The following is a 26,651-nucleotide window of genomic DNA, read 5'->3' as shown; positions in this document are numbered from 1 at the left end:
GCAGGATGCACCCCTGGGAGGGGTGTGATGCAGAAGGTGCCCCTTGTGGCTCTCCTTGCAAAACAGTGCAGGGGGTACACTTGCATGCCACAGTCCAGCAGAGTGAGTGGCAGCATAGCCACCCACCCTCCTCTCTCCATTGGGTGCAGAGAAGCAACAGGTCTCTCTGTTCCTCAGGTCAGGCTTGACCCATGGAAGAGGTGCTGTAGCTGGGCACCTCGCATGCCTGCAGCCTCTCTTCCCCTGGTTCAGGGTTGATTTGGGGTGGAGCTGTCACAGCTGGCAGCTTCTCTCCACCATGGTGGAGCTTTGTGCAACACAGCTCAGCTAAGGAGAGAGGCAGCAGAGAGCTGCCAACTCTCCATTCTGCCCTGGGGCAGACGTGACCTGGGAGCAGAGCTGAAGCAGAGCTGCGTCTGGGCCCAAGGAAGCTTTCTGGGCAGCTCCCTCGCACGCTGGAGTCTGTTGTGGGGGTGCCTGGTCGTGCCCCTTCCAGAAAATGCACCCAGGGCAAAGCCCTGCACCCCAGCCCGCCCGCTACACCTCTGCCACTGAGGGTGAGTAGATCTTGGTCTTGCCAGTACTGAATGGAAAGCTGGTTGGAAAGCCCATATATTCTCTGAGGGGAGGGATACAAAAGTGGCAAATAGACAAACAGAAGGAAACAACACACTGACCAGTTAGCTCTTAAAATCCTGCATATGATTTTTTTGTCCAGTATACATTAGCCATAATAGGCATCTGGGTGAAAAAGGCCCAAGGTGCAGTATGCAATTAAAAAGTAAAATTGAATTTACTTCCAGTGTAACCAGAGTTTACAGAAAATTTAAATGTAGAAGCTAGCTAAAGAAGAAAACTTAATTTTTCTTAGGACATAAGTCTTAACCAAATGCCCGGTGCATGGAAGCAAGCAATGTAACCCACTTACCTGAGAGTAAATCCCAGCCAGATACACCAATTTCATGTATTTTTAAAGATTCATTTAATATTACTTTATCACCCTTAGTAAAATTTAGTAAACTTTTATTAAATGCATCTAATAGGTGGTTGCTCCTAAGAAAGCCCGTTTAGCAGAAGCACAACAATCGTTGGCACAAACGATGGCATTACTTAATCAGAAAAGAGCTGAACTTCAAGCGGTTGAAGACCGTTTGGAAGCATTGCAACAAACCTTTGTTGAGAAAACTGAAGAAAAAGCTCGCCTAGAATTTCAGGTGGACTTGTGTGCTAAAAAGCTGGAAAGAGCAGAAAAGCTTATTGGAGGACTTGGTGGAGAAAAATCAAGGTCAGATGAAAATACATTGTACCCATTCTAGCAAGAACTAGATTTAAGATGCACATGTTGTATAAAATAAATTATATTTAGTAGAATACACAAACATTTTAAAATGAAAAAGTTAGCTTACATAAGTAAAAAATGTCCCCAAACATTATCTGTATATCAATTGTTTAAATAACATACAACATGATTTTTAAATAAGATACAAATGCCATTTTTTCCCATGTAACTGGAATAAATGCTGATGAAATAGGCTATTCTTTTTTACCTAATTTAATATTGTGTTTTCCCCTAGGTGGTCTAATGCAGCAAATGACCTTCAAAAGACATATGATAATTTGACAGGAGATGTCTTGATATCAGCGGGAGTGATAGCTTATCTGGGTGCTTTCACTTCTGGATTTCGACAAGAGTGTGCAAAAGATTGGAGCAAGCTATGTAAAGTAAGATTGTGTGAAACTAGTAGTTTTCATCCAGTGTGCCGTGGGACCCTGGGGTGCCTTGAATGATGGTCAGGATGCCACAGACAGCACTGGCCTCTGTTCCTCTCTCCTTCCCTCCCTCCTCTGATGCCCTCTCGCATCTCTGCCTCCCAAAACTTGCACAGCTGTTTGTTGCAGCAGCCCTGGCTACAAGCTCCCCAGGCGAATGATGCCTCTGGGGCTGGCCAGGGGGTGCTTTCCAGCCCCCTGTGGGGCAGTGCGAAGAGGCACCTCTCTTTGGGGCAGAGGGGCAGCTCATAGACCAGGAGTGGCAGCTGCGGGTGCCCAGAGGACTCCCAAGGAGAGGGGAGAAGAGAGGAGGCTGAGGGAATACTTCGCAAGGGAGGGTGTTCGAAAAAGGGTGAGAGGCTGCCAGCTCTGCAGGCAAGGGGTGACACAACTGGGCTCCTGAGCGCCACAGGGGTGCCGCAGAAAGAGTGTAGTTGGTTGAGGCAGCCGTGGACCCATAAAAGTTGAAAACCTCTGTGTTAAAGTATTGTTATTAATCTCCAGAACAAAGTTCTCTCCTAGTGCTGGCTCTTTCAGTAGATCTCATATCTACGTACAGGTCAGGGAACAGTGAAATGTATTTTGTTGATTATGGTGGGTGACTTTCAAGTGTTTATGGGGATTTTTAAATTAATGGAATTAAATAATTATTGATGGCTTTGATAGTGTAGCACTATGGCAATTGTTACATTAGTGCAAACATTTCAGCTTGCCAGGTGGAATGTCCTCTCCCTCTCTTTCTTCCATGTACTATTTTGGGGGCTTTCCCAACACCCCCTGAGTCAATTTGGGTGTGGGGAGGTAGAGGTGATGGGGGGGGGAGTCCTATTGTGCTTGTAGAAGTCTATGAGCAGGCTTCTGCTAGCAGGACTTGTTAGTTGAATCTTGCCCTTTGAGTTGCATCCATTGCTAGTGCTGCTTTGAGTAGATCCATTAAAAAGAATGAACATGACTAATTTCGGTCCATTTATTTCAGAGGGTCTACTGTAAGAAGGACTAACATTGAATACAACATAATGGGACGCATGGCCTGATTCTTTGTCTCTTACTTTGCTTTCTTGTTGATTTAGTGTTATCTGAAATGTTTGGATATACTATAATAATAATAATAATAATTTATTATTTGTACCCCGCCCATCTGGCTGGGCATCCCCAGCCACTCTGGGCGGCTTCCACAACTACCAAAAATACACTAATATGTCATACATTAAAAACTTCCCTGAACAGGGCTGCTAGGAATGTGATTGACTTGTCAACAGATGGAAACAATATATATAAATAACTGGAGGAAAAGTCAGCAGCTTTCAAGAATGTATGGCCAAGTTGTATGCAAGGATTCCCGCTTCCTGGGCCACTCTTGTCAGTCCAGGGAAACACACTCGAGTAGGTTTTAGGCATTTTAATGTGGTTTTGTGGCTTTAGCCAAAAACAAAACAATCCCAACTCAAGAAATACCCTCTGAGAGCTTATTAGCCAGAACATATTCTTAAAAGTTGGGTTGCATTCAGCTGATTCTCCATCTTAGACGTCTTTTCAGTTCAGCGGGTGTTTCTGTGAATGGAATCTGGGAAGCCAATTTTTGCAGATTCTCTCTTCTGCAGCCTCCTGTGCCCTGTCAACTGCTCCAGTATGGTTGGGGATGTCGGAAATCAAGCCCATATCAGGAGAAACTGGCAACTCTCCCAGGCACCCGGCTTGATCTCCTGTTGACCTCCCTGGCTGCATTCCCCAGCAAGATCCAGGCTAGGTCGCAATAGGCGATCCTTCTCAGCATGAAAAGAACACCCCTCCTCTTTCCTGCCCCCCCCTGGCAGGGGAAAGAGATAGACAGAAATGTATTTACATGCCTTTATTTCTGTCTTTGCAGCATTACAAAAAACATGACTGCTCTCTTCAAACTCCAGCAGTCTAGTGGTAAAACCTTCCTGCACTTCCTGTACAGCTCATATTACACTCTGAGCTAATTCCGGTGCTTCGCACTGTGAATTGACTGTCCCTCTGTTTCCCACGGGCAGTCCCAACATTCCCATTATGTTTTGCTTTCAAGCTAGCAGTTTGCAGCTGCATTGCTTCTATATTGTAACAGGGGACCCTTTGAAACATGGTGGGGGGTGGTGCCAGGGGAGGCTGCAAGGGCATTTGTGAAAATTGCCCCTTTCCTTACCATTCAGAGAAGCCTCCACTGGAGCCAAGAGCCTACTGTGCATAATTGGATATAACTCATTGTAGTGACTTGGAAAAATATTTTTGTGATTGCCTGCTGTGTCCTTTCCTCATTTTCTGTCACCTGCCCTGCTAGAAACTGAGGTTCAGTGCAAGCCATTAACTGGTTTTATATAAATTGTTCATAAATACTTGATATTAAGGAAAAAAATATTTGTCTTTACAGGAGAAAAATATACCTTGTTCTGAGAGCTTCTCCCTGAGTAAAACACTTGGTGATCCAATAAAAATTAGAGCCTGGAATATTGCAGGTCTTCCAACAGATCAGTTTTCTATAGACAATGGTGTGATTGTCAACAACTCTAGACGTTGGTAGGCAATGCAAACCTATTATTTTGCTAAATTAAACTAAAATTAGCTTACTGCAGTAATATTTATACTTTCCATAATTCTGATTCAGATTTCTAATATTCTTTTTATGATGGCCAAAATTGTCCTCAAAATGATTTAAATATGTATTTGACTGCTTGTTGAGAATATAAAGTGTCAAGTATGGTACATAAAATAAAAATAATCATGACAGCCTGAATACATAGAACATAGGAAGCTGCTTTATTTTACAGACCACTGGCCCATCTTGCTCAGTATTTTATATAGCAAGGAGCCTGTGGTCTTTGCTATTGGAAAGTGTTGTCTGATTTAGTGTTATCTGAAATGTTTGGATATACTTTTGCTAGGAATGTGACTCCAATATTGCTATTGGAAAGCGAATGTCCAATGTATGGATGAGCTGCCAGTCAATTTGGACCAAGGGAGAGAGCAGGAATAAGGAACTAATGATGGAGGGTCCTTGGGCATTTGCAGCAAAATTGATGAGGAGGGTGTGTGTGTGTGTGTTGCAAAATATTGTTACAGGTAGGTAGCTGTGTTGGTCTGCCGTAGTTGAAACAAAATAAAAGAATTCCTTCCAGTAGCACCTTAGAGACCAACTAAGTTTGTTATTGGTATGAGCTTTTGTGTGCATGCACACTTCTTCAGATACACTGAAACAGAAGTCACCAGTCCCTTATACAGTGGTGCCTCGCAAGACGAAATTAATTCGTTCCGCAAGTTTTTTCTTCTTGCGAGTTTTTCGTCTTGCGAAGCACGGTTTCCCATAGGAATGCATTGAAAATCAATTAATGTGTTCCTATGGAGACCGCTTGCCAGGCTGGTGGTGCGGAGAAGGGCTTTTCTCCCCACCGCAAGCCTTCAGGACAGGTACGGGAACAGAGAGGAAGGCGCGCAGCGCTTCTCCTCTGTTCCCGGGGCTTGCGGTGGGAGGAGGGTTTTTCCTCCCCACGCCAACATTCAGAACAGCATTCTGAAAGTTGGCGGTGGGAAGGAAAACCCTCCTCCCACCGCAAGTCTTCAGGACAGCCATCCCAAGGCTGGCGCGGGGAGAAGGTCTCTCCGCCCCACCGCCAGCCTTCGGAGCAGCCATCCCAAGGCTGGCGGCGGGAGGAGGTCTCTCCGCCCCACCGCCAGCCTTCGGAGGAGGTCCGAGGACAGTGGGGAAGACGCGCTGCGCTTCCCCGCTGTCCCGGAGATTTCCCTATGGGCTTTCGTCTTGCGAAGGAAGCCCATAGGGAAATTCGTTTTGCGAAGCGCCTCCAAAACGGAAAACCCTTTCGTCTAGCGGGTTTTCCGTCTTGCGAGGCGTTCGTCTTGCGGGGCACCACTGTATATAGTGAGAGGGTGGGGAGGGGTATTATTCGGAAGGGTGGTGGGAATGGGTGATTGGCTGATAGGTGTGGTAAACCTGCTGACGACTATTAACGACTGCAATTGGTCTAACAGGAAAAAGCAAGGGGTGAGATGGCTAAAAATAGCTTTATCATGTATAATGAGATAAGAATCCAATGTCTCTATTCAGACCAGGTCTCTCCATGATTTTAAGTTTGGTAATAAGTTGCAATTCAGCAACTTCTCTTTACAGTCTATTTCTGAAATTCTTTTGTAATAAGACAGATACTTTGAAATCTTGCATAGAATGTCCTAGGAGACTGAAGTGTTCTCCTACTGGTTTCTCTGTCTTGTGATTCCTGATGTCAGATTTATTGTGTTGATGAAATGAAACAAAATATGGGGAAAATATATTACGTCAAACTTCATGGGTTATCTGAAAAGAGAGGCTGACTTTGATCACATTCTCCTCAGCGATGATATCCTCAGGCTTTTACCTCAGGGTAAAAGCATTTGGTTTGCATTTCACTCAGTTTGCCTATGGATCAAAAAGGCAGAAAGGTGCATATAGCGGCAAAGCAAGCTAAATTTTGATGGAGTAGGGGAATGCCTGAAAAACTGCAGCTATTATTTTAGCTAGTAATTTAAAACAATTGTAGTCTTTGAAGGGGAAAAGAGTTACTGACTCAAATGCCAAATCAATTTCTGAGAATGAAAAAAATATATATTGTAAAGGTTTACCCTAGTAGTCATAAACTAGTAAATCACTCAGATTATGAATCCAGAGATTCCAGTTACCGTAAATTTCGCTCCATAACACGCAGATTTTTCCTCCTAGAAAGTAAGGGGAAATGTCTGTGCGTGTTATGGAGCGAATGCCTACAGATGGCGGGGGAATCTGCTGCAGTTGTGAGCAGTCCGTGGCTTGCTTTGAAACAGCAAAGCAGGTGTAAGCGGCTCCTGTCAGCGAGCCGAGCCGGGAGGAGGGAGAGAAGCAGAGCGGGCTTGGCTGCTTTAAAAAAACCCGTCCTCTATGTTCCTCTCTCCTCCCCACAGAGCTGCTAAGTAGCAGCGAAGCTTTTCAGCCAGCCTAGCCGGGAGGAGGGAGAGAAGCAGAGCGGGGTTGGCTGCTTTTAAAAAAAACCGTACTCTCTGTCCCTGCCTGCAGTTTTTTGCTGTCCGATTTTGGATTAGCCACTGTAGGGGCTGTGTGTGTGTGTGCTTGAGCTATAGTTCTCCTCCTCCTGCTTCCCCTTCGCTCTCCCTGCGCCCCTGCACTCTCCCTCCGACTTTAGAATTGACACTCTGTGTCTGTGTGTGTGTGAGAGAGGGCTCCTTCTCCTCCTCCTGCTTCCCTTCACTCTCCCTGCGCTGTCCCTCCGACTTTAGAATTGACACTCTGTGTCTGTGTGTGTGAGAGAGAGGGCTCCTTCTCCTCCTCCTGCTTCCCTTCACTCTCCCTGCACTGTCCCTCCGACTTTAGAATTGACACTCTGTGTGTCTCTGTGTGTGTGAGGGCTCCTTCTCCTTCTCTTGCTTCCCCTTCACTCCCCCAGCGCCCTGCGACTTTAGGGCCAGTTCCCTCTCTGCGTGTGTGTGTGTTTTGACCTCACTGCGCTTGTTGGGGGAGAGTGTTGGTCGCAATTTTTCTTGATTTGTCTCAGAGTGGTTACTATCATGGTTTCCTTGCCGGGGAGGAGGGAGAGACGCAGAGCCTGCTTGTTCTAAAGGAGCAAAGCTGGAGAGGAGCCTCTCCTGCATTATCAGCAGCATCCTTCTCCACACCCCCCACGCGAGCTCCTTGTCCCTTGAGTTCTTTTCCTTCCCTCCCCACTTAAAACGTGGTTACAAAGCACGGATCCACATGGATCCTCAGGATTTTTGCACTAGGTCACCCCAAATTCACCATCAGATCACATAGCATATCCATGGCTACAGCCTGCACCAAAACACACACGCACCCACTGTTTCATGGGGTCGCAATGGCGCAAAAACGTGGTTACAAAGCATGGATCCACATGGATCCTCAGGATTTTTGCATTGGGCTACCCCAAACTCACCGTCAGATCACATGTCTGTGACCACAGCATGAACCACAAAAATCATATATCCACTGTTTCATTTAGAATATTTTTTTCTTGTTTTCCTCCTCTAAAAACTATGTGCGTGTTATGGTCAGGTGCGTGTTATAGAGCGAAAAATACGGTATATAACCATACTGTGGATTCTATTGTAAAGTTCCCTTTGAGATCCAGTTCAAACGCATACCACCACGAGTAGATAAATAGGTACCAATGCGGCAGGAAGGTAAATGGTGTTTCCGTGTGCTCTGGCACTGATTACAAAGTCACATGCGCTAGAAGAACTTTAGTCATGCTGGCCACATGACCCAGAAAAGCTGTCTGCAGACAAACGCTGGCTCCCTCGGCCTGAAAGCGGAGATGGGTGCCGCATCCCATAGTCAAATTCAACTGGACTTAACGGTCCAAAGGTCCTTTACCTTACCTTACTATTATAATGTGTTTTTAAAAAGTAAATTGCTATAGGCAGTAATTGATTATTAAGCATTCATTCTTTTTTTAAAAAAATGAAAATCTGATATGTTGCAGGCCGTTAATGATTGATCCCCAGGGTCAAGCAAATAAATGGATAAAAAATTCTGAAAAAGAGAACAGGCTGAGTGTAATAAAATTCACAGACACAGACTACATGAGAATTCTAGAAAACTGCATTCAGTTTGGAACTCCACTTCTGCTTGAAAATGTTGGAGAAGAAATTGATCCTTCACTGGAGCCTCTGCTTCTTAAATCAACTTTTAAACAAGGTACAACAAATCATTATGATCTCCAAACTATATTGGAGTATTTATTGGATATTTCTTGTACACTTTATTGCATTGTGTAATGCTTTTCTTTTTATTTCTTAAATGCTGCTCCATAGCAACAGATGAAGGTAATACAAGAAAGCATGTTTGAGTTTAGATCTTTATTTTATGAAATAGTCTGCATGCAGTGTCTTGTATAATAATAGATTGAAATAGAAGAACCTTAATACTATTTTCTTTAAGATCGAGTTACCATACTGCATATACAATAATCAGTAATGTTTTGTGCTGCTTTGATCACTCTTTTCTGATAAGCAGCAATTGCAAAGTGAAGAGAGCTAGAAGGACCTATCTTAAAGAAGGACCAAACTTAATTTCCTTAAACAGTTGTATAAAGGATAATATTTTGGCAGGTGCAGATATTCTTGTCATACACTCTGCTAGTTTTAAATAAAAATAAGAAGCCTCACACAGGGACGTGGGTGGCGCTGTGGGTAAAACCTCAGTGCCTAGGACTTGCTGATCGTAAGGTTGGCGGTTCGAATCCCTGCGGCGGGGTGAGCTCCCGTCTTTCGGTCCCAGCTCCTGCCAACCTAGCAGTTCGAAAGCACCCCTAAGTGCAAGTAGATAAATAGGTACCGCTTTATAGCGGGAAGGTAAACGGCGTTTCCGTGTGCGGCACTGGTGCTGGCTCGCCAGTTGCAGCTTCATCACGCTGGCCACATGACCCGGAAGTGTCTTCGGACGGTGCCGGCTCCCGGCCTCTTGAGCGAGATGAGCACGCAACCCTAGAGTCGGACACGACTGGCCCGTACAGGCAGGGGTACCTTTACCTTTAAGATGCCTCGCTCTTTTGCCAGTGACTCAGCTCAGTCACAAAATTTGGGTTCTCCTGAATGCATACAAAGTAATTTATACCAGTTTTAAAATGTCTAAGAGGGAAACATTTGCTTAATGCCACCAAAATACACACTAATAGCAGTAAGGAAGTAGTTTGCTTCCTCTTCCCTGCTGTTGCGCCAATGAAAGCTCCAGTCTGGCCATGTGAGAAGTAAATATATATACATCTTTCTGTTTAATTCTGGTGCTGCAGAAGAGCCCATAGAGAAAAACAGGTTTGTTGTTGCAGTACCAAGGACAACGCCCAATGAGCTACTTGCGCCAACAAAGGTTGGAAGCACACTGAGTCCTTTTGAGGCTCCTCCTCCAGTCCATCTCTCCAAGGCTCTGTGTCCTCATGGAGAACTATTCTTTTAAAGTACCAACCCTCTCATCTGAAGATAGGCATTTCTGCATTCCAGAGCCTCCCCATCTGGCATGCTCCCTGTCCTGTTGGGCTGGAGAGGCATTGTGGAAGGCATTCAGTTACTCATACCCAAGGGAAGGTGTCTATGAGGGTTTCTGGCTGTGGTTCTATAGACCATAGTGTTGTGAGAATTGGTTCAGTGGTCTTCTGCCTGCCAGTCTCAGGTTCAGTGTGACCTGATTACCAGCATTAGGTAGAGCAAGGAACCTGGTCTGGCTCCTTAACAGCACTGTAGCCTCCAGCTCGGTGTTCTGGTCACTGCTGACAATTTCTCTTGAAGCAGGAAAGTAGGCAGATTTTAGACACCTAGGTCCCAGGGTTCCCATTAACTGTTCAAGTCACCCAGCCACAGGAACATGACTTGAATTCATGTTGAGACTTGGAGAAATCAAATGGATTCTCTTTAGTTTTAGCTCCCTTGAATTAAAATAAACACCAGACTTTTCTGAAAGCAATGCAGAATGCTGCCTAGCTCCTCTGCATTTCTCCACTGCACGATTCGGATGTTATTCTGCAATTAGGAAAGCTTGATTGCAGAATATATATTTTTTGTGCATAGGAAAAACAACTAAATATGTTTGTCTTTTCAACTCCAGGGGGCATGGATTGCATTCGGCTTGGTGAAACAATTATTGAATATTCCTTTGATTTCAAATTTTATATTACCACCAAATTAAGAAATCCACATTATTTGCCTGAACTAGCTACCAAGGTTTCTTTACTCAACTTCATGATTACTCCAGAAGGACTTGAAGATCAGCTTCTAGGCATTGTTGTAGCAAAGGAAAGGTAAATGTTCATATTCTCCACAGGGCGTTTTTGAAGGGTGGCAGGTGATGGGCTTCAATGTGGAGTGTGGCTCCTCCCTGTGCAACTAGCATAGTATGTAATATTTGATATATATCCTTTTTTTAGACCAGAATTAGAGGAGGAACGGAATGCTCTGATTCTCCAGTCAGCCAGCAATAAAAAACAACTAAAAGATATAGAAAATAAGATTTTAGAAACATTGCAGTCTTCTGAAGGGAATATTTTAGAAGATGAAAGTGCCATAACGATTTTGGACTCTGCCAAACTAATGTCTAATGAAATTACAAAGAAACAGCAGGTAAGCAACTTCAGGGTTCATAAGTGATTGTTGTATTAAATGAATGGTGCACTGTTTGTGAAGTTATCCAAGCTCAGGCTTGGAGCTGAACCTCAAGAACCTGTAAAACCAAGAACATAGAAAGCTGCCTTATCCCAAATCAGACCAATGGGCCAACCTCTCTGCATACAAAGCAGCTTCTCTAATACAGAGCGTTTCACTGTCTCAAAAGTAGCTTTAATAGGTTGCTGATGACTAGAATGGGACCCATCTCTAGTGTGGTCTGCAGTTACTGTATTGTGAACATAAATTTCTTTACCTTTAGTTTACATGGGTAGAGCTGGTAGGGAGGTAGGCAGGTTTGTAGAAATTTCCTTTTTAGATAAGTGCAACGACTGATATTGCTTGGTGAATCAAAAAAACTGAGGGGACTGCGCCTGCCTCCCAGAGTTCTTTGATCTCCTGCCTCCATCACGAGCCCCAAGCCTCTTCAACTTAGATCAAAATCTGAGTGGGAGAAGAATACCTGCCAAGCCCCCCTCATGCATCTCTGTGCCCTTCCTCATCCCTAAGCATTATCACTGCCCCCAGCACTCCCAAATCACACTCCTTCCTTCCATTAAGGTTAGTGGTGGCTGCACAAACATAGGAACAGGAGATACTAAAAAAAATAGGAACTTTTTCACTCTGCTTCTGTCATTCTATTGCCCTGGCTAACAGCATGATTGAGCGCAGAGAATTACTGGAACTGCTACCCAGAACTTGTAGGAGTCATTTTTGAAAACTACAGTTCCCATATTCTCCTTACCCTGTAACACTATTAACAAGGGCAGTGGAGGAGTGTGAAGGAGGCAGCCTCACCTGTTGTTACTTCTGCTCTCATGCTGCTGATGTAAATAATGCAAAGCAGGGGTGGGAGACCTCAGTCTTGGGGTCAAAATAGCATGCAGAAATACATTATACTAGGCAAACTTGCTTTGCAAAAGTGTTTATACTAGAAGAAATTCACACAAAAATGCTGATAAAATTCTAATGATCTTTTAAAAATTGAGAGCTGGTGTAGAAATGTGGAGAACTGAACTTAAGATTGGCAAAGTGAGAAACACAGAGAAACTGAAATAGACAGGTTTGCCCATCCACAGGTGCTTGTGTGTGAAAACCTCTGGCTTTGTCATAGCTGGAGTGACTGTACAAAGATAAGAGTCACAACCATTGCTCAACACATGTTTGCATCTCATCTCACCCTCCATGTTATGTGTCCTCTGAAAGTTTGCCCACAATGGAATATAACCCTCAGGGTGAAAACATTTTCCTTCCCCTGGTGTAAAGGATCTGGTTCCTCTGATCCCTGATTCCAGGTGTCCTTCATTCACATCAATATGCTTTGTATGGATACATGGTACTCTATCCCACAGTGGGAGTCGGATCATAGGACTTGCTGCACAAGCCATGACATTATACTGACATTGCACGGACCATTGCTGTATGAAAATATAATGAGAAAAAAGGTTTAGGGCCAGCCTTCTACACTGTTGTTTATTGAAAACAAGAGGAAGTGCCATATCATGCGCTACATTTGGACATCATTTTATTAGTTTCTACTAATAAATATATTCTCTTTAGATTGCAGAAAAAACTGAAATTAAAATAGCACAGTCTCGAGAAGGCTACAGACCCATTGCAAAGCATTCATCTGTACTGTTCTTTAGTATTGCTGATCTGGCTAATATTGATCCTATGTACCAGTATTCTCTCAGTTGGTTTGTAAATCTTTACATCAACTCTATTCATGACAGGTGAGCAGTTACTAACTTTAGTTCTTTAATTTCTGTTGTGTTTTGAAATACTGAAGCCAATTTCTAAGCACATGTACCATATTATTCCATGTATAATATGCCCCCCATGTATAAGACAACCCCTATTTTTTGGACTGCAACCAATTTTTGGGGTGGGGGTGGGGGGATGCCGAAAGTTTGTTTATTTATTTAGATCAACATTTTAAATTGAATATACATATATGTCATTTCTTTTCTATTTTTAGCAACAAGTCTAAAATCTTGGAAAAAAGGCTGCGATATCTGAATGACCATTTCACATACAACTTGTATTGCAACGTTTGCCGTTCCCTGTTTGAGAAGGATAAGCTGCTGTTTTCATTTTTATTGTGCTGTAATCTTCTAATGTAAGAGGCTCTGTTTCCTGGAATCTTTTGATTAACTAGTAATACATTGATTTCTTTAGGCAGGAGCATCTTAAAAACAAGAAAAGCAGCAGTTATCTTCCAAGTACCAGTGTTTTTGCTCTTGGAAATTATTGCAGCCAAGGAACCTGCTTGCACCACAACTAATGAAGTAGGAAGTGTAATTGGACTGTGCAGATTAGCCACTCTAGCTATTTTGTCAGATTGTCTCATTTCTCAATTCTTTGCCTCTTTTCTGTCCACACGTTTCCTTTCATTTTTCCATAGACACTTTCGCTGCTTCAGTCTTAGAGGGTGCTTGACTGTTGAATTGAACAGGGGTCTTCCAGCTTGTAATTCCACCACTGGATCCTATTGGTGAAATTGCACCTATTGGTGAAAGTGCTTCCCCCAGTCCCTGTACAACCAACTATGCTACACAAGAGCATTAGTAAGTGTAGGTAGGAGTGAATAAAAGCAGATGGAGGCATTCTTTCCAGAGAACTACTGACTGTCAGAAAATGTGTAGTAAGTTTGTTACAAGTGGGACATGAGCTCTGACCCAGTTTCCCAGAACAGCATGTCATTTTAACTGCAGGAGCAAAAGTTTATAAATCAATACATGAACATTATTCTGTGATTTTTTTAAAAAGAAAAGATTATGTCACATAATTGCATTTCAAACTAGAATAATGATGTAGACATAAAACAACATTGTTTTTTTTTTAAAATAGGGCTAAAAAAGAAATAGAGCACCAAGAATTTATGTTCTTATTAACTGGAGGAGTTGGCCTCAAGAGCAAATACAAGAATCCAGATCCATCTTGGATACAAGATAAAAGCTGGGATGAACTCTGCCGTGCAAGTGATATGACTGCTTTTAAAGGACTACGGTAAAACAGAAAATCTGCTGTAACATTACTAGTTTTGTTTCCTTGGGGTACAAGCCCTCTCCAATAAATTTAGGGGGAAACGAGTGCTAGGATGTGGCTTTCCTATAGTCAAGGTCTGTATAAGGTGACCTTAGAGCCCCTCTCCAGCAAATAACAAGTAAGTGGACTTCTGCACCCTGCCCTGGGCCCCACCCCATATACCATATTTTTCCATGTATAAGACTGGATTTCCCCCCTAAAAAATAATGTCCAGAATTTGGGGGTGTCTTACACACAGATCTCCCCCATTTTCTTAAATTGGAGTCCCCAAAAATAGAGGGTGTCTTATACATGGGGGCGTCTTATAGACAGAAAAATACGGTACATACTGTTAGTGCAGTAGTGATATTGCCATTGCAATCCTCCTGCCCTACAGACCATCTAAATTCAATGAAGCAAGACATAACAACTGATACATGGCAACAACTTCATTGGCTGCAGATGTAAGAGGTTTGGCATAGGTAGAACCACCCACTTCTGGCCTGCCTACTGCCCAACAAGCATGATGATAGGACTTCTGGCACCACAGCAGCAATCTGTGCTGGGTGCCTGAGGACCTAGAGCAATTTTGAAGCTACCACGGGGCCCCACGCTCCTTGTGGGTCGCCCACAAACACCATGGACTCTAGAAAAGGTTGACATCTGGAAGAGCTCTTACTAAGTGGAAAGCTGAAGTCTAAGCATTTCTAGTTTACACTTTCTGTAGGAGTCATATAGCTGAAGAACTCAAAGAATGGCGTAAAATCTATGACAGTAAAGAACCCCAAAATGTTCCCTTACCAAAACCATGGAATACAAACCTGAATGAAATAAAGAAGATGATTGTTCTTCGATGCCTGAGACCTGACAAGGTAAAATACATGAACATAATTTCAAAAATGAAATAAAATATAAATGCGTTATTGGTTTCCTTAAGGCTATTTCAAATATTCAGATCAATTTAATATTAGTTTCTTTAGGAAGATTGCTCTTAAGCTATGAGCTGAGTCTACCTATGTGTGTATTACAGTCATTGACTACAAGATTTAGATTTCTATTTCTTCAAAGTCCCTAAATAGTTACAGTTTAGTGGTCCTAGATGAAACAAGCTAGATTTTATGTTTTTTGCAACAAAATCCTATTTTATGCTGAAGATTTCTTTTAAAACAGATTTCACCTGCTATAACCACCTTTGTGACTGACAAACTTGGAAAGAAATTTGTTGAGCCACCACCATTTGACCTAACAAAAAGCTACTTAGATTCAAATTCTACAATCCCACTCATCTTTGTTCTGTCTCCTGGAGCAGATCCTATGGCCAGTAAGTTAAATGTTGCGGTGCATTTTTCTTTTGAATCAGTCTTCCAGTTAAGGCTCTTATTCACCATGTGTTTCTGAAAGATTAATTTGAAACTCTGTATATTTTAAAATCAATAAAGATTACTTAATATTTTTTTACACAAATCTGATTGTTAGTCATCTGCATTGATAAGTGTAAATGAAATGATACAAATAGCTTCAGTTTTGTATTTTGTACTCCGCCTTTTCCAATTAACACAGAATAAAATATTAACACCTTTCATGACAGGTCTTCTGAAATTTGCAAATGACAAAAATATGATTGGAAACAAGTTTCAGTCCATATCTCTGGGACAGGGACAAGGACCAATAGCGGCAAAAATGATTAGATCAGGAATGGAGGAAGGGACTTGGGTTTGCTTACAAAACTGCCACCTTGCTGTCTCCTGGATGCCAATGTTAGAGAAAATCTGTGAAGAGTTCAGTGCTGAAACTTGCAATGGTACTTTCAGACTCTGGCTGACTAGTTATCCATCACCCAAGGTACTTTTATTTCCCAAGGATCCATTAATGAGTGATGTAACAACCTATAAAATCATGTTGTAGGTTTTCCATGAGTGCCAAACTGTCCCATGGGTCTTCATTTCCCCCTGGCGTCCAAGGCAGGAAATGCATGAGAGTTGAGGAATTTGCAGCTACTTTCTTTCCTCACTTAGTCCATCTCCTGCCTTCATCTGCTTTGTCCTGTGACCTCTTTGTCCTGTGACCTTGGCTCCTCTTCTTTGACGATTTGTGTGAGTGTCTTGTCAACTGCGTACTTATAAAGCAATTTTATATTCTGTACTAAATAAGAGGTCCGTAATCTGTATAAATGATCATGCCTTTTGCTAAGTTTTTCAGCTCTTCCTTTTTTAAAGAGAAGGATTCTCTAACACCACCATCTGAGTCAGTGTGCCTACTTTGAGTAGGACTAGCATTGAATGCCACCCTTTTTATACACAGGGTGAATATATTAATGTTGCTTTTATTAAATTCTCTTATCAAGGCCTGTTGTTCTGTAACAGTCAGAGGTTGAAAGGAGAAGCTTAGGAAGTCCTTTTAAAGCCCCACCCTTTCCCATTTGGGGCATGACTTCTCCATGATAGCTCCTGGGACAAACTGGGAGGCCCCGTAGACCAGGTTTAGTCGGGGGGGGGCAGAGTTTCCCTGTCCCCGGTGTACTTTAAGGTTCTCAATTGTTTGTTTGCATCTGCAGCTTTTACCTGCCACACACATCTGATACTGCCTGTATGCAGCCTTGTGGACATCTGGCAGTCCTATTTTGTCCCTTGATCTGAAGACATCTTGTGTCTGAGATATCAGGACACAAAAAGAATAGAAATATTAATTATATGACAATATGTTACATTCTTGTTTTGAACCACTTTCTATATCAAATAATTGAACAGAAATCATAAATAATAATGGAAATCTCCTAATGCGTTTCTGTTGCCATACTTGTTTTTCCTAGTTTCCAGTAACCATTTTACAGAATGGTGTTAAGATGACAAATGAGCCTCCTACAGGCCTTCGGTTAAACCTGCTTCAGTCCTACGTCTCCGATCCTCTTTCTGATCCTGCCTTTTTTGCTGGGTGCCCTGGAAAGGAACAGGTAAATTTTCTCTCAGAAGTTGTTAACATGTTAAGCATCCACAAAGCTTCTGGGCTGTTTTGCTTGCCAAATATTGTTGTCTTCAGTATGACCTTTAATTTTAATGTTTAAATTACAGCAGGGTTGCATCTTTCGTGGGAGTTACATTTGAGGGGATTGCAAGTTAAACGTTTTGGCTCCCAAATGCCTCAAACCTGGAAGTGAGTGTTCCGGTTTGCAAACGTTCTTTGGAACCCAAATGTCCAACACAGTTTCTGCAGCTTCCGATTGGCTGCAGGAGCTTTCTGCAGCCAATCGGAAGCCGCGCCTTGGTTTCTGAACATTTTGGAAGTCAAATAGACTTCCGGAACGGATTCCATTTGACTTCCAAGGTACAACTGTATAGTCAAAACCATGCTGGAACTTCCCCCATGCAACTATCCCTACCTTTCTGAAACCAGCACATTGAGCAGGCCTTGCTTAGGGGGCTATGAGAGGCTCCTGCATGATCTCGTGGGAGCCTCCCAAAACCCACAAGAGACCTTCCCAGATTCCAGTAAGCAAGTCTGAAAGCTGTTTCCAGGCCTAGGAAAGAGCAGTTTTGTGCAATATTAGTTGGCCAGTTGCCAAGCACGTGAAGCTGTGATCACACAAGTGAAATGTGTGCAAGTTGCAAGTCAACTGTACAGTATAGACCTATATTTTGCATGGATGTATGGTGCCTGTATTCTCCATAGTTTGTTTTACAATAGCTTCTGTCCACGTATATTCTATCATCTACCTGTTAGCATATATTCTCCCTCTGCTAGACAAATAATTTGTAGGCTTTCCATTCAGCTGCCTTCTACTTAGAAAATGAGGAGGAGGCCTATCTCATGCTTCTTTCAAATAGATCAGGGCAGCAATAATACTACCACCCATTTTATTATCGCTGAATATAGTGTAAAATACTAATTGCAATAGAGAAAAATAAACTTTCTTTTTGAGTATCTGTGAAGGAATAGAACTTTCAGTCATGTTGCATTGTGTAGTACAATGGTTGATTTCTCCTTTAAAAGCTCTCCTGCATAGGAGAGTCAAAAATTGAAAGCTAAAAGTTAAAGGGGATGTTCTGCCCAGGAAATTATGCTCAGGGGAGGGTCAAAGGAACTCTAGGAACTTGGAAATGGAGGAGACATAGGCAATTGAAGTTCTGGAGGTTAAAGGATGTTTAGTGGATGCAGCCAGGGAAAAATAAAGATATCCACTTAGGTATGGACTTACTGACTGCAACGGGACTCCTGAGATGTATCAGTATCATTCAGGATAATGAGTGATATCATTTAGCATATTAGAGTTGCCATATTACAAAAGGTGAAAATCCGGATACAAAAGTTGTTGAGCTATCTAAAAGAAGAGAGAGAGAGAGGAGTTTTTGAGCTATTTTTAAGGAAAATTGCTGACACTGCTGACATGGGTTGCCATACATCCAGATTTCCCTAGACATTTCAGCAATTTCTGCCCAGACACTGTTCCTGACAGCAGATTTCCGGCTGTGTCCGGGAAATTTTGGATGTATGGCAACCCTAGAGTATATATTTAACCTAGATATATTTAACCTAATATATCTAGTAATATACATGTATATAGATTGTAGATTGATATACTTTCTTCAGCTTTGGTTACATTGTCCTATTTCCATTTGTTTTTATTTCCTAAAGCGATGGGAGAAACTGCTCTTTGGAGTCTGTTTTTTTCATGCTCTTGTTCAGGAGAGGAAGAAATTTGGGCCTCTTGGATGGAATATTCCATATGGATTTAATGAATCAGACTTGCGTATCAGTGTAAGACAGCTTCAGGTAAAGATATTTATTCCTTCTGCAGCACATCTAGGCCTTGGTAAAGAATCGTAAATAGGTTTCACTTGTGCATTAGGGTCCCAATGATGGTACAAGTGTTCATCTGACCTTTTGCACAGGTACCAAGACTTGTTGTCAACAGCAATTTGGTGATGTCTGGGAAGTTCTGTGTAACACAGCTCCACTGTGTAAAGGAATTTGGGGTGGTTTGTGCAAAAAGGGGGGAGAGTGGGTGGCAGTTGTTCTTTATGAAAGATCCTGAGGGATCTCAAAAAACAATACCAGAGCCAGTGTTAGCTAGAACAGTGTTCAAGATTTGCTTGTTTGTTTGTTTGTTAAAAAACACAGGACTGTAAGTACACTTGCCAAATAATAGGATGTTGCTTAATCTGTAGCTGCAGACTATAGTTTCTGTATGCTGAAACAAGCCTTTAGCAGTTGGCTAATCAGCAGTTAGATATGCTATGTTAAAGTTATTCAAATACTAGATTCTGATCAAAGAGTTCATATATGAATTATGCACCTTTCCATCATACAAACCATCTGCAAATTAGAGCAAATAAGAATGTAAGGTATTATTGTCATGTATAGCCTGGATGCTTATAACAGTAATTTCAGAAGCTCCCTATGCAACTTCATTCGTATATTCAGCAATGGTTATTTAAATAAAGCAACTGAATTATTTTGAAAATCTAAATTCAATGTGGTTCACAAAATTTCTATATTATATGTGGGGTTTCATCCAATGCTAGACCTACTTAAAAACTGAAATGAATGAACAGGTTTAACTTAGGTCCACTCACTTCAGTGGATCTGCTCTGAGCAGAACTAGCATTGGATATAACCAGTAATATTGATAAAATGTGATATGCATAGAATAAATTCATCGATATTGCCCAAACTTTGCTTATCTGTTGTATTATGAGCAAGCCATATCATAGTGCAAAATTGTTTAAACCCACTATTTTATTTCCAATTTCAGTTATTTATAAATGAATATGAACATGTTCCATTTGAAGCAATATCTTACCTTACGGGTGAATGCAACTACGGAGGGCGAGTGACAGATGATTGGGACAGACGCCTACTACTAACTATGCTTGCTGACTTTTACAACCCAGAAATAGTTGAAAATCCTCAGTATTTCTTTTCTCCTAGTGGCAGTTACTATGCCCCACCGCGGGGTACCTATGATGACTACATTGAATTTATTAAGGTACTGTCTTGTTTCTCTGTACTTGGGTCATATACCAACTTTACTTAAAATAGGGGTAGGGAATGAGACTTGTGGGACAAATCTTTATCTCCCAAACCCCTGTGGGCCAAATTTAAGGTCACACTGATGTTAGGTGAGGTGACACTTTGAAGCCTCAACAATTGCCTTATCCTTGCGACTTCAAAGTGCTGTGCAGGTCTCTGTGTAACGGACTTGCAAGGAGTCTGGTGTGGCCTTTTGAAGCTCTGATGCTCAGTTGATCTTTGAAACTTCAGAATCCTGGTCAATCAGCTGATCACTGGAGCTTCAGAAGCCAGGTGTGTGTCATCTTTGAAACTCTGCAAAGGGCTTCTGAATCCCTATTAGCTGATGGGCAGTACTACAGAAACCCCTTTTGGCCCAGCCCAACCGACATTTAACTACCCACAACTGATATTTGACATCAGGTGATTGTTAGGTGAGTGTGGATTGGTCACGATGACTTAGTGAGCCAAAGGGGAGGTCTGGCAGGCCTAACTAACCCCCCAGTCTTGATGATCCCTGTCCTTGACTTAAAGGGACTCTTTCTGAAATACTTAGTAGCAATCCAGTCTATAATGTACTTCATGTGGTTTGTCCTAGAATCTCCCTTTCAGTCAGCAGCCAGAGGTGTTTGGATTGCATGATAATGTAGATATCTCAAAGGATCTCCAGCAAACAAAAATCCTCTTTGAATCTCTGATCCTGACACAAGGAGGAAGCCATCAAGGAGGGTCTTCAGGTGGTGGTGACACTGCTTTGTATGAAATTGCAGATGACATCCTGAGCAAGGTATTTAGTCTTTCCTAGAGAAATTTCATGCTCTACAAGCACAGACCCTTCCTTACACAATGAGTTTTCTTTGCAGAAGGGGGAGACTTTGTGATATTTTTGTATTGGTACCAATGCTGAAATTGATTGTGTGTTTTAGGAGTACTGAAGCAAGCACATAGTACAAGATTCATAGCAAGATCAGTTTCATCCTTCAAATCTATAACTTCAGAAAAGTGCTACTTTTCTGTTTCAGTCACCATCAGGTTTCAGCCCCACACGGGAACCTGGTTAGGATTCCTGAAACAACCACATGTTCATTGTGTTCATATTGCCCCATCAACAATGAGACTTAAAAAGAGTAAAACGACAGTATTAGTCACAGCAATATTAATCTGTGCCTCACTGGCTCATTCGCCTGTGTTGCTTGTTTGTGTATTTGCACTACATATGTCAAATGATTTATTGAGTTCCGCTGTGGTCCCTAAAAAGCCACCTTCAATTCCCATCTGAATTATATGACAGCACAGAATTATCTAGAAAGTGTGCAAAGAGGTAATGGTGGTGATGTTGGCAATAAGAATTTGACCATCATTCATTCAGCATGAGCTTTCATGTCAACTGATTATGTTAACACAGAATTAATAAATGAAAACCTATTTACCTATTTACATTTGTCAAAATGGAAACAAATATGTCAACATTTCTAGCTTCCAAGTGATTATGATATTGAAGCTGCACTTCTCAAGTATCCTGTGAGATATGAAGAAAGTATGAACACTGTGCTAGTACAAGAAATGGAGCGCTTTAACAAGTAAGGGGAATTATTTTCTATACTTATATTTTACGGCATTTTTTTTTTAATATATTAAACTCCCATGGATCTCATTAATCCATGTAATCTTACACTAGAAACAGTTGATTTTGTAGTACAGCCATCATAACATTGTAGTATCATTTTTGAAATTAGTGGATACAACAATTGCAGGCCATTTATAAATGGTAATTTTAGTGATATATCTGTGTTTGTGTTTCTGCATATTTAGTTTAATACGAACCATACGTACAACTTTGGTGAACTTGAAGAAAGCCATTAAGGGACTGGTTGTGATGGATTCTGAACTGGAAGCCCTTTGTGGCAGTCTCCTCGTTGGAAAAGTTGCTGAGAACTGGGCTAAGCGTTCATACCCAAGTCTGAAACCACTGGGAAGTTATATCCTTGATTTCCTAGAAAGGCTGAAATTCTTACAGGTAAAGCAAGAAGTATTGTGTTACTAAATACTGTAAATTTCTAATAAATGAATTAGTTTAATAAGAAATAATCATAACATTTGGAATGTATTTTGGAAATCTTGTCAGTAAAGGAGTTTTTTACCAGCATAATTTACTTACATAAGTTTGTAAAATATGATATATATATAGCCAGTAAGTTAATCTCCTGTTCTTCTTCTAAGGAATGGTATGAATCTGGAAAGCCCTGTGTCTTTTGGCTGTCAGGGTTCTTCTTCACGCAAGCATTTTTAACTGGAGCGATGCAGAACTATGCACGAAAATACACTGTTCCTATTGATCTACTTGGATATGAATTTCAGGTATAACAAGCTGCTTAAGCCACATTTTTCAGATTGGATACAGCTTGCTACTAATCTTTGGTGTTCATATGCTGTAAAGGGTTTTATACCTGTTCCTCTTTTGTTGTGTGAAGTCAAGCACTTGTTCAGTAATATAGCTGACACAGATCCAAAGAAAACTAATTTCACATGCCCAAGGGGACTTTGGCTTATATTTCTCAAGCAGTTGCCAGGCCAAGTGGTCTACAACTTTTGAAGTTAAGGGGACTTTCAGAAGCAATTGTGCTTACTTCCATACTAGAGCCCTTTAATGCTGTTATAGGAGGTTGCTTTTCCATAATTAGCTGGAAGTGGAATTAAAACAAAGCATTTAATATAGTGCTGTTTTATCCAGCAGTGCCCTTTTCCGTAACCAAGATCCTTCCACAAGGGTTACTCACAAATAAGTTGTTGTTGTTGTTGTTGTTGTTGTTGTTGTTGTTGTTGTTGTTTAATCGTTTAGTTGTGTCCGACTCTTCGTGACCGCATGGATCAGAGCACGCCAGGCACTCCTGTCTTCCACTGCCTCCCGCAGTTTGGTCAAACTCATGCTGGTAGCTTCGAGAACACTATCCAACCATCTCGTCCTCTGTCGTCCCCTTCTCCTTGTGCCCTCCATCTTTCCCAACATCAGGGTCTTTTCCAGGGAGTCTTCTCTTCTCATGAGGTGGCCAAAGTATTGGAGTCTCAGCTGCAGGCAGAGAGCCTTTCCATGGTTAATTAAAAGTTCCTATTAGCAGGGTTGTTGTTTTTTACTACTACTATTACTACTCCACTACTACTACATGTAGCGGTATACTGCCCTTCTGCCCATGGGAGCCTTGGGTGAACAATCTTCCTATATACATAAAAATGTAAGGCTATCATTGGGCAGCCCCCATTGGAGAATTTGTAGTGCCTCATCACAATTCTGTATTTGCGTGAAGTCAAGGCGGAGGAGGGGAGCAAAAGAGAAGGCAGGTTTTAAAATGGCAGTTTTAAACGACAGCAGAGTTTTGAATAAAGCAGGGATGGAGGGGACACTGAGGAGCTGTGAGGATATGCGCGTGTGTAAAGGAGTTGGGAGGGAATGGAAGGTTCCAAAAAATATTAAAAATGTTAAAAGCAATAATACATCTCTAAAGCCAGAAAACGTAGGGAAACAACATCAAGTTGCTAAGATTGCCATCAACCATCACGTTTCAAAAGTCCAGGTGAACCAATATGCTTTCAGTCTTCTCTTCTTCTAAACACCATCAGGCATACCTCCCCGAGGAGAGAGTTCTACAAACAAGGGGCTATCACAGGGCTCACAGCAGTCAGGCACTGGAGGCATACTTCCTGTGCTGTCAATGTTCTGGTTCTTCAGCAAGCACAGCAGATGAAGTTTTGTGAGTCAAGGGTACCTTCTAAGTTGCAGAACCAGATGGTTTGAATGTTGTCAGCTATCTCCATAGGCTAGTCCAGACCCCCCAAATCTTTGCCTCAGAGACCGAGCAGCTCATTGCTGGGAGTAGCTGCTGAACAGTATTGAAAAACCCTTGCTCTGTCATGCCACATCTGGTTTTCTCCTCTGCCTGCTCCAAAACCAGCCCATCATCCCATCTTAGCCCATGTTATGACCCTTTGGCCCTTCAGAGACTTGCCTGCCTGTTCCTGAATCAGATCCTCTCTGTGCCCTGGTGCACACTTTTGTCTCTGAATGCAGTCAATGCCTGTATAGCAAAATTTGTTTTAAAATGTAGAGCAGAAGAGGTATAAATTCTGCTTTATTGCAAGACTGTTTGGGGCAAGTAAGATGCCACTCTTTCAGCCATTGTCAACAAGAAGCAGGAGATGGGTAGGGCCTGCAAATAGGAAATTTTAAATTAAAGACATAGGAGCACTGAAAAGCCCCTCTAATGCTTTGGCTGTTTGTGTTGGAAAGTTTGGTGCCATAATAGTGTTTCTAACACCACCATTAATACCACAAACCATCTGAGAAAACAGAGCAGGATAAAAAAAATGGAACTGCAACTTTATTTATTCTTTGAAAATGTATTTCTGTTTTGTTTAGGTTATTCCTAAGGACACGTCTAAAGTTGCTCCAGAAGATGGTGTTTATATTCATGGATTGTTTTTAGATGGAGCCCGCTGGGACAGAAAGAAGTTAGTAATTCAGTAAATGTGCAGTTAATTGGCATGTGTTAAAGTGCTTTCCCATGTCCTTCATGCATGCTAATATTTAATTTCTTTTAATATCTTGACATATTTTTAATATTGAAATAATATTTTAAGACTACAGTACTTTCCTCTATCAAATTAGATTGAAAAACAATATGAATGTATTTGTTCTACCCATCGAAACACTTTTTATAAATATAGTCATGTATATTGACTATATTGATTTGAAGACAAACTTCTGCTTGAAATATTTGAAAACATTCTCAACAGTAGCAATATTCATACAGCATGTTACAATATCAAATCATGATTTTAAATTATTTTTAAACCGGCAGAGGGTGTCCTTTTTCAGCCTGAGCACCAGATGGCAGAACTGTCCTATCCACTATGGGCCACTTTACAGTGGTGGGTGGGGCCACTCACTTGTCTATTCAGTGATGTCAATATTATGATTTTTTATTATTAGATTTATATCCCATCATTCCTCCAATGAGCTTAAGGCGACATACATATCCCCCTCTTTCCCTGTGAAGTAGGCTAGGCTGAGAGACAATGACTGGCCCAAGGTTACCCAGTATGGATCATTGGTACATAGGGATATGAACCCTGGTATCCCAGGTTGTAAACCATCATTTTAACTGCTTGCTGTCAGTGATGATCAGCTCATTGGCAATGACAGCAAGCTCTCCTTTGTCCATCTGCAGATGCAGCCAAGCATCTAGCAAAACTGTCTCCAAAAGAAAGGTTTGTAGGTTAGGGCCAGCCCAAGACATTTTGACAGCTGAAGTAAACCACAAAATGGGACCACTACCCTTCCACTGGCAAAGAAGGGGTGAGTGAAGATCTAAATCAGGAACCAGCTCATTAGCTCATTAGAGCACCCAGAAAACTATTTTGGAGCAGTTGTTTTTTGAAGTTCAGGTTTATGACATATTTTAACTTCAATCTTCCTTTCTTCACAACACTTTTTTCTTTTTCTGCCCCCTTATTTCTATTACACTTTCTTTTTCAGGTCTTCCTTAGTATCTATGCCAGTATTATGTGTGTTGTGTACAATTGTTTTTCACTGTTCATTTTTTTTCCTTTCATTAGAGGACTTCTAGCTGAACAATATCCTAAAATACTCTTTGATGCAATGCCAATTATATGGATAAAGCCAAGTAAGTAAATTGAATATTTGGCAAATAATTAACTGGAAATGTCCCCTCCTTCTGTATAGTAGATCTCTTTCATCTTCAGTGACCTCTTAGATTGCTTTGTTTGCACTTTCTGACTATATATTTTATTTTTTCTGTTTTCCTAAATATCTGGAAATCTTCTTTGGAGAATAGATTTACTTTTTTCCTTCCTGTGTATTCTTTTGCTGACTTAATTTGAAATGCATGTTTTAAATCTGAATCCTGGACATAGTTTGGAAACTAACATAAATATTTTTCTTTTGCTAGTGACTGGTAAACAAAGAAGAGTAGCATTTTGTTTCATGTTCGTCCATGTAGTGTCCTATTCATTAGGATAACATAAGCATGACAAATGAATTATAATTACAGTGGTGCCTCGCAAGACGAAATTAATCCGTTCCGCGATTCTCTTCGTCTAGCGGTTTTTTCGTCTTGCGAAGCAAGCCCATTGACGGCTTAGCGGATTAGCGCTATTAGCGGTCTAGCGGCTTTTAGCGATCAGCTGAGAGGCGGCTTATCAGCGGAACAGCTGATAAGCGGCTTAGCGGCTTAGGAAAGGGGGGGGAGCGAAAAAAACCCGCGGGAACTCGCAATATTTTTTCATCTTGCGAAGCAACCCCATAGAGAAATTCGTTTAGCGAAGCGCCTCCAAAACGGAAAACCCTTTCGTCTAGCGGGTTTTCCGTCTTGCGAGGCGTTCGTCTTGCGGGGCACCACTGTATTATTTAACCTATTTGTGCATTACTCCTGAAAAAGAAGCAATATATATATTAGTTATCAAAGGGCCATTATTTCAGGGCTAAATGTGTAAAGAGTCTGGTTGGATTGCATGTGGGTGAACCTAATGGTGAACTTAATGGGGTAAACAGAATTGTAATTGGGTCTGTGGCTCCCAAGTCAAATCTATGGGCTCACTTTCAGACTGTCCTTAAATAGATGTTATGTGATTATTATCCAGCACTGCATTCTTTTACTTCAGCATCT

At 41.6% G+C, this 26,651-nt stretch overlaps 1 protein-coding gene across 2 annotated transcripts in view; it reads left to right on the top strand.

Annotated features, from left to right (window-relative positions):
* DNAH12 (dynein axonemal heavy chain 12) overlaps window positions 1-26,651 on the top strand; it is a 100,869-nt gene that overhangs the window by 71,753 nt on the left and 2,465 nt on the right. For both annotated transcript variants that reach the window (XM_081848787.1, XM_081848786.1), the window contains 21 exons: window positions 1,044-1,285; window positions 1,575-1,722; window positions 4,160-4,305; window positions 8,268-8,482; window positions 10,385-10,577; window positions 10,704-10,896; window positions 12,499-12,671; window positions 12,917-13,057; window positions 13,789-13,947; window positions 14,693-14,837; window positions 15,136-15,286; window positions 15,554-15,807; window positions 16,775-16,915; window positions 18,595-18,732; window positions 19,715-19,948; window positions 20,570-20,758; window positions 21,448-21,551; window positions 21,784-21,988; window positions 22,192-22,329; window positions 24,383-24,474; window positions 25,582-25,649. In XM_081848787.1, the coding sequence (XP_081704913.1) occupies window positions 1,044-1,285; window positions 1,575-1,722; window positions 4,160-4,305; window positions 8,268-8,482; window positions 10,385-10,577; window positions 10,704-10,896; window positions 12,499-12,671; window positions 12,917-13,057; window positions 13,789-13,947; window positions 14,693-14,837; window positions 15,136-15,286; window positions 15,554-15,807; window positions 16,775-16,915; window positions 18,595-18,732; window positions 19,715-19,948; window positions 20,570-20,758; window positions 21,448-21,551; window positions 21,784-21,988; window positions 22,192-22,329; window positions 24,383-24,474; window positions 25,582-25,649 (3,469 nt within the window). The remainder of the gene's footprint in view (window positions 1-1,043; window positions 1,286-1,574; window positions 1,723-4,159; window positions 4,306-8,267; window positions 8,483-10,384; window positions 10,578-10,703; window positions 10,897-12,498; window positions 12,672-12,916; window positions 13,058-13,788; window positions 13,948-14,692; window positions 14,838-15,135; window positions 15,287-15,553; window positions 15,808-16,774; window positions 16,916-18,594; window positions 18,733-19,714; window positions 19,949-20,569; window positions 20,759-21,447; window positions 21,552-21,783; window positions 21,989-22,191; window positions 22,330-24,382; window positions 24,475-25,581; window positions 25,650-26,651) is intronic.

The sequence above is a fragment of the Podarcis erhardii genome (assembly GCF_964252035.2).
Source record: "Podarcis erhardii genome assembly, chromosome: 2".
Taxonomy (NCBI): domain Eukaryota; kingdom Metazoa; phylum Chordata; class Lepidosauria; order Squamata; family Lacertidae; genus Podarcis; species Podarcis erhardii.
The sequence above is the reverse complement of the archived record's forward strand: the minus strand, read 5'-3'. Positions and strand labels throughout refer to the sequence as shown.